Source organism: Gadus chalcogrammus, chromosome 20, assembly GCF_026213295.1.
Source record: "Gadus chalcogrammus isolate NIFS_2021 chromosome 20, NIFS_Gcha_1.0, whole genome shotgun sequence".
Lineage (NCBI taxonomy): Eukaryota > Metazoa > Chordata > Actinopteri > Gadiformes > Gadidae > Gadus > Gadus chalcogrammus.
The window spans coordinates 23,827,251-23,842,439 of NC_079431.1; the positions used below are offsets into that span (position 1 = coordinate 23,827,251).

General features: G+C 49.2%; 2 protein-coding genes across 4 annotated transcripts in view; one reads left to right on the forward strand and one right to left on the reverse strand.

Annotated features, from left to right (window-relative positions):
• Positions 1-2,443: 2,443 nt before the first annotated feature.
• On the forward strand, positions 2,444-12,812 carry nme9 (NME/NM23 family member 9). The gene is made up of 16 exons (XM_056579528.1): positions 2,444-2,550; positions 2,664-2,721; positions 2,884-2,987; positions 3,366-3,437; positions 3,607-3,723; positions 4,854-4,959; positions 5,750-5,832; positions 6,163-6,261; positions 7,374-7,531; positions 7,902-8,095; positions 9,137-9,281; positions 9,363-9,470; positions 10,062-10,213; positions 10,557-10,701; positions 11,425-11,675; positions 11,763-12,812. Exons 1-16 carry the CDS (start codon positions 2,518-2,520, stop codon positions 12,140-12,142), a joined length of 2,205 nt encoding a protein of 734 aa, XP_056435503.1. The 5' UTR covers positions 2,444-2,517; the 3' UTR covers positions 12,143-12,812.
• Positions 12,813-14,005: 1,193 nt separating this feature from the next.
• Positions 14,006-15,189, reverse strand: part of smarcal1 (SWI/SNF related, matrix associated, actin dependent regulator of chromatin, subfamily a-like 1) — a 33,604-nt gene continuing 32,420 nt past the window's right edge. For all 3 annotated transcript variants that reach the window (XM_056579527.1, XM_056579526.1, XM_056579525.1), the window contains one exon: positions 14,006-14,289. In XM_056579527.1, coding sequence (XP_056435502.1) covers positions 14,113-14,289 — 177 coding nt within the window. In that variant the 3' untranslated portion in view covers positions 14,006-14,112. The remainder of the gene's footprint in view (positions 14,290-15,189) is intronic.

Consider the following 15,189-nt stretch of genomic DNA (forward strand, 5'->3'; position numbering starts at 1 on the left):
CGCTGATTAGGGACTTAGACATATTCGATCTCTCACGCTTTATGACTCTGTATAACCGTTGCCACTTTACTTAATAAATCCAAGGTCCTCGTGCCGACAGACTTTATTACCTCTCCGTCTCATTTCATCTGGTCCAGTAACTAGACAGACCGTTTTTCCCAACAGCAGCGAAATGCATTGTGTGTGCGTGTGTGCGTGCGTGTGTGCGTGTGTGTGCGTGTGTGTCTGTGTGTGTATGTGTGCTTAGCACGCTATTTTATGTTGAAATGCGACGTAATCCAGTGTTCACGAAAACGTACACTGTCAACGTATGCTTTTGGCTACTGGGTTGGCTCTAAGATAAACGGGTTTCTAACAAGATGATATTTTAGCGTCACAGGGTTTGGGAGGAAGGTGCGGGCCTTCTGAGAGGGGGTTCCGGGGGTTTCCTTCCGGGCGGGAGTTTTGGTTGTTGTAGTTTTCCGGTGGAGCTGTGCCTGCCTGTCCGATTGTAGAATCCAATAAACCTGCTATCAAGCTTACTTCGCTCAATACCTCGCCTGTGGTTATTACAATATCATTAAAAGTTACATAAAGTAACGGTTTAATAACACAAACGCAGGAAACACGTGAGCTGCTAGTTTAGCGAAAGCAGCGTCCCCAACCTGACGTCGTTGAAACATGCGAGCGAGACGATTAAATCTTCCTAATAACTATAAAACTAAAGATCAGACACAATCACTGAATGAAGATTATGCAAGTAAAAAGTATATTTCTTGCTAGAAATGTTATTAGAAACACGTTTAACGCTGAATCGATCCTAAAATATTGCATTTCCCATTCAGATAATAAAGATCATACACATTCACTGACTGAAGATTATGCAAGGAAAATGTACATTTCTCGCTAGAAATGTCATTAGAAACAGGTTTAATTGTGTATCTGTCCTAAAATATTGCATTTCCCATTCAGATAATAACGATTAATATGGCTACGCGCGTCCCGAGCAACCACGAGCGTCCACGAGCGGCCCCGAGACTTCAGAATGTCGTTATTTGCATGACCGCTAGAGGCGCTACATACGCTCCAGTGGGTCGTAATTTGGGGCGGTACAAACGACCTATGCGGTCGTATTTTCTAGGAGGACAGGCTGGTTACACACCATGTTAGACACACGCTCAGGCAGCCTGCAAACCTACACCGTAGGCCTATACAGAGAAACTGAGACACACACACAAAAAGATGCGCGTGCACACACACACACACACACACACACACACACACACACACACACACACACACACACACACACACACACACACACACACACACACACACACACACACACACACACACACACTATCTAGGCTTCTCACAATTTTATCCAACAACCGAATATAAACTATTTTATGTTATTTGTCCTTTGCTCAAAATTACTTTAATTGTCCAATTAGTTCTCCCTTTCCGGGTAGAGATGTAATGAGGATACAATACCTGTGGAGTTTGGAGGAGCAATTGAAATGCATGTGGAGGAATAGCATAGCCTACATTTTACCAGACCTATTTCACAATCAAATAGAAAGCTCTCCCGGGCTGAGCCAGAGTAAAGATGTTCAGATCCAAGCGGGAATAGGCAGCATCATAGGTTCTAGATGCTATGCATATCATTCCTAACTCAGATTACAGGCTGCCAACATAATTGCGGTAGACTGCCTGTGAAAGTTACAAATAAATGTATTTGACCGAATGGAGTCCAGGGGATTTAAACTCAGGCCAGAGACTAATAAAAGGCTGGTGCCTTTTATTAGACCCTAAGAAAGGTAGCTACCTTTCTTATTAGACCCTAAGAAAGGTAGCTATCCTGATTTAAGTGCATTTATTTTCTCAGGGCAGGGGAATATATGGTCCACTTTGTCTAGACCAGGGGTCACCAACCTTTTTTAACCTGAGAGCTACTTCATGGGTACTGAGTCATACGAAGGGCACCCAGTTTGATACACTCTTCTGAAATTACACATTTGCTCAGTTTGCCTTTAGTTATATATTGTTAATATTTATTAATGATACTCATCTATGTGAAGACACTGATCATGTTAATGATTTCTCCCAATAATTATCAACAATGACTTAAAATAGCTGTGCTATTTTCAGAACAGGCCTGCGGGCGCCTCATATGGTCACCGTGTTGGTGACCCCTGGTCTAGACTATGTCCTTTGTTATGGGATTTTGATATAAGATTTCCCATTTTCTGAAATACTAAACACAATTTCCATAAGCACTACACGTTTTCTAGGCTCCTCGATTGAGTCGCCGGTAAATAAGGGGCTCGATCTTTTACTCCGTGAATAAATGTCTGCTTGTCCATCAGCGCCTTCTAGGGGTGGAATGGACCCCTGACAGAGGAGGAAACCTCATTGCTTGGCAACAGAATACCAACAAGGGCTTGTGACCCTGGATCATTTGTATTTGCATCCTCCCTTTGGGGGACTGATAGAAGGCAGTCATTTCACTCAGATTTAATTTGATGTGCTTTTCAAATGGCAGCCAAAAAGAAAGAAGTGAGCCTCCAGGTTGGTTAAACAACCCGCTTAGATTTTAGCGTTGATTGAATTCTTTTTCCCTCTGTCGGTTTTATAGAGCTAAATGTGTAGGCTACTTATCCATTGATCCATGTCCCTCTCAGACATCCATCACAATCCAAGAGCAATGGGATGAAATGCTTGCGACAAAAGGTTTAACAGGTAGGAACAAGTTTACTATCTAAGGACTATCGACATCGCTGAACTGCAGAGGACTGTACGCATTAGTGTTAATTAAAGCGCTGCTGCCCCCCTCTGGCACTGATGCGAACTGCAGCACAATGTTTTAAAATCTGACGCTTCCTCTGGTATTTCCCCGTGTAGTGATCGATGTGTACCAGCAGTGGTGTGGTCCCTGCAAAGCCGTGGTCAGCCTCCTGCGGAAGATCAAGAACGAGCTGGGCGAAGACCTGCTGCATTTTGCCACAGTAAGACACTGGCTTGGAAGGGGATGTTGTGGTAGAAAGAGTTGAACATTGTAAAAGTATATGCAGCATGCCTGACCCCGCTGTGGGGGGGGGCGACCCCGGTGTGAGGGGGATGACCCCGGTGTGGGGGCTGACCTCGAGGCGGAGGGTGACCCAGTGTGGGGCACCTGCTGGCTGACTGAATCACCCAAGGGTGCTGCACTCTGTGGGGGAGTCTGAGAGAGGGGTCACCCTCAGCATGTACAGCGCTGCGGGGGTTTTGAAAAGCACAATATGAGTAATTTTTATTATCATATTATATGTGTGTGTGTGTGTGTGTGTTTGTGCGTGTGCATGCATGCGTGTGTGTGTATGTGTGTGTGTGTTTGTGCTCTGCAGGCCGAGGCAGACAGTATGGAGGCTCTGGAGAAGTACCGGGGGCGTTGTGAGCCCACCTTCCTGTTCTTCGGGGTATGTGTGCGTGTGTATGTGTTGGTCCACTTAGCTCTGTAGTGCAAGAGTGCAATGAGTGTCTATTTTTGGTCCTGTAGTGCCGTTAGCACGCAAACTAACCCTGGCTGTCGTTAGTACCAGAGCTAACCCTGGTTGTTGTTAGCACGCTAACCCTGGCTGTGGGTAGGGGGGCCAGCTGGTGGGGGTCCTACGGGGAGCCAATGCGCCCCTGCTGCAGAGGAGGGTGCTGGAGGAGCTGGCCAAGGAGAAACTGGTGATGGAGCAAGGAGGGGCGAGGAGGACGGTGGGGAGACACACACACACACAACCACACACACTGAAGTACACACACTGTGGCAACCCGCTCCTTGAATGAGCCGGGTTCCACGTACAAATCACGCTTGGCAGCAAGGGTTTAAGTCGATCACGGCATTTATTGCGTACATCTGAGACAAGCAAAGTAAACGCGGTCTCTAGGGCCTCCGTGGGCCTCTAGTCTCTCGCGGACCAGAGCGCTACCTTCTTCCTTGCTCCCGTGTCCCTAATGTCAGTCCTCCTGCTCCTTTTAAAGCGTCTCCCTGGCTGTCCAGCCAGGTGTCTCTCATACCGCTGATTGGGGTTTGGCAGGTGCTCTCCGTCGCCGGCTGGTGGGTGACAGTAGTATAGGCCATCAAGGACCAACCCTCGGGCTGGTCCGGGCCGAGGTTTAAGTGGCGGGATGCCACAACACGCACTGAAGCACGCACGCACGCACACACACACACACACACTGAAGTACACACACAGACACACACACTGAAGCGCACACGCACGCACACACACTGAAGCGCACACACACACACACACGCACTGAAACGCACACGCATGCACACACACACTGATGTGCGCACACACACACCCATACACACACACACTGAAATGCACACGCACAGAAGTGCATACACACACATTCACAGACACACACTGAAACACACACACACACACACACACACACTCCCACTGAAACGCACACACACACACACACACAGTGAAACGCACACACACACACACACATTGAAACGCACACACACACACACTGAAATGCACACACGCACACTGAAACGCACACACACACACACACACACACACATTGAAACACAGACACACACACTTAGACGCACACTCACACACACACACACAAACACACTGAAACCCACACACGTACACACACACACACTGAAACTCATACAAACACATAAACACACACACTGAAATGCACACACACACACAAACACTGAAACGCACACATACACACACACACACACACACACAAACACACTGAAACGCACACACAAACACACACACACACACACACACACACACACACACACACACACACACACACACACACACACACCAGGAAGAGCATACTAAGGCTTTAATCATTGTCTCCAGGTAGAAGATGACGGTCTGGTGGAGGAGGAGGAGGAGGAGGAGGAGGAGGAGGAGGAGGAAGAACACGGGGACGGCATCAAGCTTCTCCATGATGAAAGCATGCTCGGTAAGAAGGGACAAAACAACCTCCTCTATTCTCTGAGCGTCCGTCTGGGTAGAAGCTGCCTTAGCTGATGCTGATTAGATTGGATTTTACCTTATGTGTCTATTTATCATCATCATCATCATCATCCTTCCTCATTCTCCTCCTCCTCCTCCTGATGGTCATTGTATTTTTAAGCAATAGATCACGCCAGGCTGTGGTATGTGCTCATTATACCACTGTTAAGGGGCGTTGTCCGGCCCCGACGCGCAGCGGAGGGCCGGCGACCCCCTTCACAGTGGTATAATGAGCACATGCCACTGACTGAAGTGATCTATTGCTTTTATACAACGGTTACTATTATGGCGAAACGAAAGTCATAGACACACTACATTTAAAAAGAAACCAAGAAAGTCAAAATAGCCGTTTAATTAAAGAATACAAAAAAGTAGTCCCTCCTGTCTGCCGCTATGCATCGACGGTCGCTATGCAACACACTTTAGCGTCCCTCCGAGAAAAGACTCCGATAGAGCGGTTCGCCGGCAATTTATCCTATGGAGCAGTTCACTCGCCGTGTGCCTAAGCTTTACACGCTCTCCATCATCCAACATATGTTTTACTTTGTAACTGTTTCTACTTCCAGGCGCGGAGTGAAATGCAAACTTTCACAAAATCATCAGGCGTCATAGCAGTTATGTATCCGCTCATTATACAACAGTTGGGAACCAATCAGATCGCTGGATTTAGGTCCCCCGTTGTATAATTTCTGACATATGAGTAGTTTAGGTTGACGGATCTGCTCCCACTCCCTTAGTCCCTCCCAGCGAGGGCTTCACCCTGGCCATCCTCAAACCAGATGCATTAGCTACCGGCAATGCAGAGGAGATCATTACGAAGGTAAACAAAGAGGAGCCTCTTCATCTCTCACCCCCCCCTCCCACCCTGTTTCAATGTGTGTCTGTCTCTCTGTCCTTCTCTCTGTCTGTCTCACTGCCTGTCTCTCTGTCTCTCTCTCTCTCTCGCTCTCTGCCTGTCTCTCTCTCCGTCTCTCTCTCTGTCTCTCTCTCTGTCTGCCTGTCTCTTTGTTCATGCTGTCTGTCTGCCTGTCTCTCTGCCTGTATGTATGTCTCTCTACTCATACTGTGTGTCTGCCTGTCTCTCTACTCATGCTGTCTCTCTGCTCATGCTGTCTGTCTGTCTCTTTCTTATGCTGTGTGTTCTCTGTAGATCCGAGACGCTGGCTTCCAGATCCTGGCCCAGGAGGAGCGAGCGCTGGGCGAGCAGGTGGTGCAGGAGCTATACCGCCCCCAGGAGGCAGAGGTGTGTGTGTGTTTCTGTCTGTGTGTGTGTGAATGTTTGCGAGAGAGAGAGAGAGAGAGAGAGAGAGAGAGAGAGAGAGAGAGAGAGAGAGAGAGAGAGAGAGAGAGAGAGAGAGAGAGAGAGAGAGAGAGAGAGAGAGAGAGAGAGAGAGAGAGAGAGAGAGAGAGGGAGGGACAATGAAGAGTGCCACATGGTCAAACGAACAAAAACATTTACTAGTTTCTAGATCATGCCACTTGGCTGCACTGTAGACACACACACACACACACACACACACACACACACACACACATAGTCCTTGTTGAAGGGACAGACCTGCTGTTTGCTGCTGACCATGAAAAGTTTAAAACGCTGCACTTTTTCCTCTTTTGTTGCAAAATATCCCAAATCACTGAAGCTTCTCTGCTGCGGGCTGAGAGATAGCTGCTTTGTAAGCAGCTTATATTGGCGCTCCCCATGTGTTCATTAGGAGAGGAAATTATTAGAGATTAAGAAATATCAAATAGGTGATCACATGTTGCAGCATTCAGGTCTGCATTCATATTTGGGTTTTTATGTGTCAAGCAGGGGATCCAACTCTTCTCCTTGATGGACTTAACAGGAGATTCAGTTCCATGATAATAAGGAGCAGGTAAGGGTTAGACGGTACAGAGACCGGTCATTAAGGAGCAGGTAGGGGTTAGACAGTAAAGAGACAGGTCATTAAGCTGCAGGTAGGGGTTAGACAGTACAGACAGGTCATTAGACAGGTCATTAAGGAGCAGGTAGAGGTTAGACAGTACAGAGACAGGTCATTAAGGAGCAGGTAGAGGTTAGACAGTACAGAGACAGGTCATTAAGGAGCAGGTAGAGGTTAGACAGTACAAAGACAGGTCATTAAGGAGCAGGTAGAGGTTAGACAGTACAGAGACAGGTCATTAAGGAGCAGGTAGGGGTTCGACAGTATAAGGATGCTTTACCTTACCCCTATACTCCACTATCCGGCCCTCCATGTCTTCCTCGCTATGTATCTCTGTATTTTGTGTGTATTTATTAACGGGGTAATTAACATATGTGTGTCTATGTGTGTGTATTGTGCGTGTATTTTTTTGTGTATTGTGTGTATGCTGTGGCTTCAGCCATACTTCGAGGAGTTGGTGCGGTTCATGTCCAGTGGCCCCTCCCACATCCTGGTGCTGTCTCGGGCGGGACCGGGGCCAGCCAACGTGGTCCAGGCCTGGCTGGACTTCATGGGGCCCACTGACGTAGAGGAAGCCAAAAGGGAAAAACCACACAGGTTATTTTTCCATCTCCCTTGCAGCCGGCAGGCCCTCTGACGCCAGCAGGCATTTACTATCACCATGATGAGCTGAAGCATACACACTCAACATTTAGCTTTAGATTCACCATACCTCTTCATGTAGATCTACACTACATTCACACCACATGGACAGCGAGCAGACAGACTCACAGCCCACAGGAAACAGACTGAAACCTACGTCTTATGAGGGAACAGCGCTGACTGTGTCGTCCTCAGACCCACACGAGGGCCGGGCACCACACACACACAGACACACACACATGACGGCCCCCCGGTCCTGTTCCTCTCCTTCTTCTGAGCTCTGTGGCCTCCTGTAGAGACACCATCTGCCCCCCCTCCCCCTCAGCTTGGGGGCGTGGTACGGCACGCGGACGCCGCTCAACGCTGTGCACGGCAGCACGGACCGCCTCCAGGCCGGCAGGGAGCTGGCCCTCCTCCTCCCCCACTTCAGCCTGGCCGGGGCGGGGCAGAAAGGGCAGGAAGGGCGCGGGGAGCGGACGCTGGCACTGCTCCGCCCCGCCGCTGCCAGGGACCGCAGAGGTGAGGCCAACAAACACTCAGCAGGGGGAAGGACACACACACACACACACACACACACACACACACACACACACACACACACACACACACACACACACACACACACACACACACACACACACACACACACACACACACACACACACACACACACACACACACGTTTTTTTTGCTCCACTTGAATGTTTGCACTGTGGTCATCATTTAAGATGCAGCCAGACGAAATATATAGTATAATATATACACAATATCTGTGTGAGAAAGAGGTATTGAACCCCCAACTCACATGCGGGACGGGACGCAACCAAGGAGTCAGTTGGTCAAAAAGCAGGAGTCGGCTCAGAAAGTTGAAGGTTGCAAAAATGGTGCCGGTTTATTTACAGTGCCCAAAAAGTACAAAAAGATGACACAAAAGAATACAGCCTCTCGGCAAGCTGTTGTATGTCAAATGCCCGACCTTCTTCCCCTCCCATGTCTCCCCATTAAATAGGCCTACCAATCAGGGCCGATTGGGAGAAACCACTGGGATAGGTGACACATCAATATCACATGATCAATCAAACACCACAAAACAATAGCCCCAACACTATATTATCATCAAACGATGCATACCAATATATACACACACACACACACACACACAACCACAACACAGTCTTTGATAAATAAATCACACCAACCATAACGACACTCAAAGTACAAACGCTACCTCACCACCCCCGCCATTAGCAAACCAAATTAACTGTCCCGGAACAGAAAATAAAGCCCTGGTTCCCATGCAGGACGCGTTCCCCATGGACCAGTTTGCCGGATGGACAGGAAGAAGGGTAGTTGACAAACACATGTATGTGTGAATTATCTAGCATGTTTGTAAATAAATGGAGTGTATTAAACTGTGGTGCGTGGTTGTTTGTAGTGCGGTGCTATGTGTGCATGCAAAAGGTAAATGGCTAAATGGTAGCATATGGGGAAATGCGACCCTCGCTTTTCACAATCTGTAATATCTCTAATGAATGAGCTGATGAGAAGAGGTCTCTGTAGAAGAGCTCCTGTCCCGGGTCGGTGCTGCAGGCTTCAGGGTGGCCCTGCGGAGGGAGCTGACCATGACAGAGGACCAGGTGAGACTGTTCTACCGTCACCATGCCGACGAGGAGCCCTACCCCGCCCTGCAGATCAGCATGACCAGGTGACTCCCCGCCCCCGCCCCTCCCCAACCTCCTGACCAAGCCCCCAGAGGAGGTCTTAACGCCTGTGTGTGTGTCTGCAGCGGGCCGGCCCTTGCCCTGGTCCTAGTCCGAGACCACGCCATCCAGACCTGGAGGGCCCTCCTGGGACCGGCGGACCTCACCCAGGCCAGGAAGGAGGACCCAAACTGGTGAGGGGGCCCCTGTAGGGTCAGGGAGGCTCTCAGTGGTGAAGGGGCCACTGTAGGCTCAGAGAGGCTCTCAGTGGTGAAGGGGCCCCTGTAGGCTAAGAGAGGCTCTCAGTGGTGAAGGGGCCACTGTAGGGTCAAAGAGACACTGTGTCTATCAGGAGGAGTTCTGGGACCTGGGGAGAGGACCTCCTGTCCAGCCCACAAATACCCACAGCTGGAGCACCTGGGAGGTAAAGGCGCCCTTGAATTCTCTGGGGGGATGAAAATACGTTGAACCCTTACACTGAATCAAACCCCAGGCACAACGGTATGAATCTAGATCGCGGTTTCCCCTTTTTCTGCACATGTTTGTGATCATGGTGTTCGGGGGAGGCCTGGAGGCAGCAATCAACGACTCATGTTCTGACTGTCATTTGGTTCCGCCGTCTCGAAGCAAGCATAATCCTCTCCTAGATCTCTCTTCTAACTCACCCCTGAGATGCCAGCCCCCCCTGAGATCCCCCCCCCACCCCACCCCACCCCCCGAGATGGCCCCCCCTCCTGAGATGTCTTTACGGACATGTCGTCTTGTTTCCACCACCCCATCCCCAGCCTCAGAGCGCTGTTCGCTGTGGAGACGGAGCCGCTGAACCAGCTGCACGGCAGTGCCAGCGCAGACGAGGCCCAAAGGGAGATCGACCTGCTGTTCCCCGTCCAGCGCACACTGGCCCTCATCACGCCGGGCGCCCTGCAGCAGCACAGAGGTCAGCCCCCCCCCTGCTCCTTATCCACCCTGTGATCTGCAGTGACCGCGTGTGTCATGTCTTCAATCCCTCAACCTTCTTACCTTGATGTACAAAGTCAAGAAGGTCAAGTAAATGCAAATTTCGTTTTGGGTTTTCTATAATTATATATTTACATTCATTCGGTTTTCTGTTAAGCTGATAATTTGCAATACAATCATTTCCCCATAATCAATACGTCATCTGAATCCCGCTCGGATCAAGTAACTGTGGAGCCTGAAACTCAATCATTTCATTAAATCACCAGCGACTCCTCGTTAATATCTGACCAATAACGAGTGGATTTGCTCTCCTTGACCCCCAGAGGAGATCCTGGAGGATGTCAGGGCCGCAGGGTTCTCTGTGGTCCGGGAGAAGGAGGCGGTCCTGAGCAGGGAGGAGGCAGAGGACTGGTACAAGGAGCAGCGGGGCCAGCCGGCCTTCACCCCGCTCCTGGAGGTCCTGTGTGGGTGAGAGTCCGTCCATCCTCAACGGCCCCCTCGAGCTCAACTAGGAGGTCTGCTCAGTCTGCCAGTGCCGGCTGGCCATCTTTTGACACTTAATCTCGGCATCTTAAAGCCATTTTGTGGGGCCGCCTCAGGAAGCGGGCGGGTGAGGTTCTTCATCTTCATACGTTTCTAAACGGAGACCTCACCTCATTCGGCCTCGGACCTGGTGCTTTGTGCATCTTGGTCAAGGAACCTGCGTTACTGAAGTTAAATCCCTCACTCATTATGGTAACTCTGTTTCCTGATCTCTGCTGAGCTATCACATATCTGCCAAGTGCTAATCAACTAACAAATGGGAAATACATTGATACAATCAAATAGTTCTCCTACTTTGTAGGCTGCAGGGAAATGTACAGCATTCTACAGGGATAACACTCAAACCCTAGAGGACCTTACTGTTTAGTAAGTTACCACTAGAGGACCTTAGGGTTTAGTAAGTTACCACTAGAGGACCATACTGTTTAGTAAGTTACCACTAGAGGACCTTAGGGTTCAGTAAGTTACCACTAGAGACCCTTAGTGTTTATTAAGTTACCACCAGAGAACCTTGGGGTTTAGTAAGTTACTAGTGGCACTTAGTGTTTACTCAGTGATGTATTTAAGTGTTTATGGGCGACACAAATTCAACTTGGCTCGACGATGGGGGGGAGTCAGCATGTTTGACCCTTTCACTGCCTGGCTCAGGGGCCCCTGTCTGCTGCTGGTGCTCACCAAGGAGAATGCCGTGGAGGAGTGGATGGCCCTGATGGGCCCTTTGGACCCGGTGGAGGCCAGGGAGTCGGCCCCCGGCTCCCTGAGGGCCCGCTTCTCCTCTGACCTCATCCACACCGCCGTGCATGGCTCCTCCAGCGAGCAGCACGCCGAAGAGCACATCCTCCGCCTGTTGGGAGACCTCTCCTCAGACCCGGGGCTCTCTGGACCTGCTGACCCCCCAGGTAGACCTGCTGACCCCCCCCCCCCCCCCGAGGTGATGGATATTCCTATGTGACATGAATAAAGTATGATTTATATTTCTCTTCTAGAAGAAGCAGAGGAGCCGGTAACAGAGGCAGAGGGGAGTGTCTCGGGGTCAGGTGCTGAGGTCCCCCCCTCAGGGGCCCCTGATCAGCAGTGTGCCGAGGGCCACCCTTCAGGGACCCCTGATCAGCAGTGTGCCAAGGGCCCCCCTTCAGGGGCCCCTGATCAGCAGGGTGCCAAGGGCCCCCCCTCAGGGGCCCCTGATCAGCAGTGTGCCGAGGGCTACCCTTCAGGGGCCCCTGATCAGCATGGGGCTAAGGGGGGGCATGTCCCGGGGTCTGGCCCCCCCCCAGGGCCCCCTAACCAGCAGGGGGCTGAGGGCCCTGCCCAGCAGGAGACAGGTGAACAGGTTTTATTGTCTGTAGGGTTCAATATATCCTGCTGAACTACAGCTCATCTTAAAGCAGTATCTCACCTATTCTGGAAATTTGGCTTAAAATGGGTTGCTGCAGAAGACAGTTCAAAATGTGTATCCCTTTATGTAGTTTGTAAGATTGAGGACCAATATAAATGCATATCATATAATACTGATTGGAGAAACATTGCTGTAAGACACAACATATAAATTTGAATAGATGAGATAAAGCGAAAAGGCTCCAACTCCTGTCCTCTCCAGGTGATGAGCCAGGGGTCCATGAAGCCCAGCAGCAGAACCAGGAGCAGTGTTTTAACAGCTGAGGCAGGTGGCTCAGGAAGTAGAGCGGGTTAGCTGGTAACCAGAAGGTTGCTAGTTTGATCCCCGGCTCCTCCTCACTGAGTGCGGAGGTGTCCCTGAGCGGGACACCTCACCCTGATTACGAGCTGGCTGTCCTGTCGCCCTGTGTGAGCCAATATTGTAAAGCGCTTTGAGTGGCCACTGGTTAGAAAAGCGCTATAGAAATGCTGTCCATTCACCATTAACACTAGAACAGCCGTCGAAGGGGTCAAATGACCCCTGTGAGTTTAAAAAATATATATCTTTGCACTCGATCACGTTCCAAATCCCTACTTTCTTGACTTTTCCTAAATATGTCTGTTGTACCACCCTGTGTTCATAAAAAAAAAATTCAGACCGGGAAAGGTATTATAAAGCATTTTTTTATGTGTTCCCATGTAATTGTTTTTTTTTCCAAGGATGCAGTGCTCTTTCTTTGACAGCAGAGGTCGCAAGGGGACATTCTGATGTGAATAAGATTGATATCTATAGGAAGATATAGGCAGACAGACAGGTGCATATTTACCGCGACCACTGGACTGGAGTGAGGGTTCTTCTAGTAGGCTGTTTAGAACGGGGCTTCAACAAAAATAAGTGCGGGGGTAGGGCGACGTGTCGACACAAATTATTCATGGCGACGATTTTTTTAGACTAGTTGTCCCAGCTCTATGCATTACCGTAATGCATTACTTTTGTAATGTGTTACTGCCCAACACTGCATAATAGTTGATGGAATGGAGTTATTTTGACAAAATATCCACAATAACAATATAGGCATATCTCAATTAATTTAATTACTTTATTTGCATAATTTAATCTTAAACCCTTAGTGAAAATATAGGCTGTTTGTACTTCATATATGTACATTTATGACAAAATCTTGAGGACTAGGCTTGTGACACACACACACATGTGGCGCTCGCGCGGTAATAGCTCGTTGGCGCCACCTAGTGATCATTATGTGCAAATGCACAGCCTCCCATTCAAATGACTGAGGGGTCATTTGACCCCTCTTGTGGCGCTAGTAGTAAGTAAAAACGGTCCGGCGTTTCTAGTGTTAATGGAGCAACGTCCCACTCTAATAAAATTAACAATTTTTCAACGCTGCGGTCTTCAGTTCCTCTTCAGGGAACTCCATCCCCTCCCCCCCCCCTCCTGGGGGGTTCCCTGCCTGGCTGGCTTTGGGGTCTGGTTCTGAAGGCAGGGACCCCTGGGCTGACTGGGGGGTCTGGTCCTGTGCTGGCTGGGGTGGGGAGACCAGATGGAGTAGAGAAGGGCAGCCAGTCCTCAGCTGCCCAGTTAGACCAGCCCAAGCGAGCCCTGATGGTGGAGTTTGTGGACTGAGTTTGTCAGTTTAAAATAGGGGTCCTCAGAAGAACTGAAACCTCTTCACATAAATGCATCACACCAATTACTGAGGTTTGCTTCCAAAACCTGGTTTCCTCTAACTCCATTAACTGGACTATTAACGACAGGCTCAGCTGAATCTGCCCTCCGCTCAGAGCATCCTCTATCACTATTGCAACCAAGAGAGATGCACTGAAGACTCGTTCGTTATTTTAAAAAATATATAGTTTATTGTGTTACTTATATACAACATATACTAATCCAACAGACATGATACATGGTACAGTAGACCAGTGTTTCTATTTCTATCTGAATTATTGTTGGACACGCCGCCTCTTGCTGGGGCTCTGGGCGTCCTCGAGGCTGGGGGGGGGCTCTGATGCTCTGTCCTCACAGTCCTCCACCGCCTCCAGCAGCAGCTCCTCGTCCCAACCGTCCCCCTCAGTGAAGGACCTCTGAAACATCTCTGTGATGGTCCTCTGCTGCCGGTCCTGGACCCACAAACACAATGGGTGGTCTACACATGGGACTGAACTGTTACACCCCAGTTAACTACTGAGGGATAATGAACAGTAATGTAGAACTTCCCAGTAAGTGTTACTGTTACTTTATTATATATTGGAAGTGATAGATGTTATAATTACGTTCTACGGTATTTGAGGAAATTAGTACCAACATTTACCACCTTATTCCAAATGCAGGCATATTTTATGTTGTATTTTATATATGTTATAATTATACCAGGTTACAGGTTTGTTTATTGTCCTTCCTGATCTCCATACTGTGTGTCTGTGTATGCGCGATTAGTCCCAGTGCGCAGGTGGCCACGCCTTTAGGTCGCATTTTATACAGTTGATGGTCAGGACTAGTACGCCTTGCCGGTGAGTGATTATAAACTAGCATGCTAGCAACTGAAATCAAGAATTAATGTCACGGGAATGTTGGTATAATTTCATTGGTTAATTCTGGGTTTTGTGTTTGTGTTTCCGTTGCAGGTTTACAACCTGTCTATCTGTCTAACTAACAGTTATTGTCAACTTGAGGGGCTAGCGCACTTGGTAGTCAGGCTACCTAGCGCGTGGGTGCTTATTGTTTGTGTGAGTGCAATAAAAGTCCATAAAGTTACTCGAGTTGTATCCGCCGTACTTATCCTGAAACCCTTCCAGTGGGGAGTTTATTGAGCTATAGTAGGTAGCTTAGTGAAAACTGGACAGTTGTAAACCGTTGTCGGAGCCGTGCCGGAGATTGCACGGGCCCCGAGCGGAGGAGCCATCGTTGATGACCGGCGCTGGGAGCGGAGACCCGGAGTCAGTAACGCCATTATAACGGAGGAGCCGAAGCCAAGAGCTAACGGGGCCGTTAAAGGGCTGAAGAACTTCCACAACCGTGAG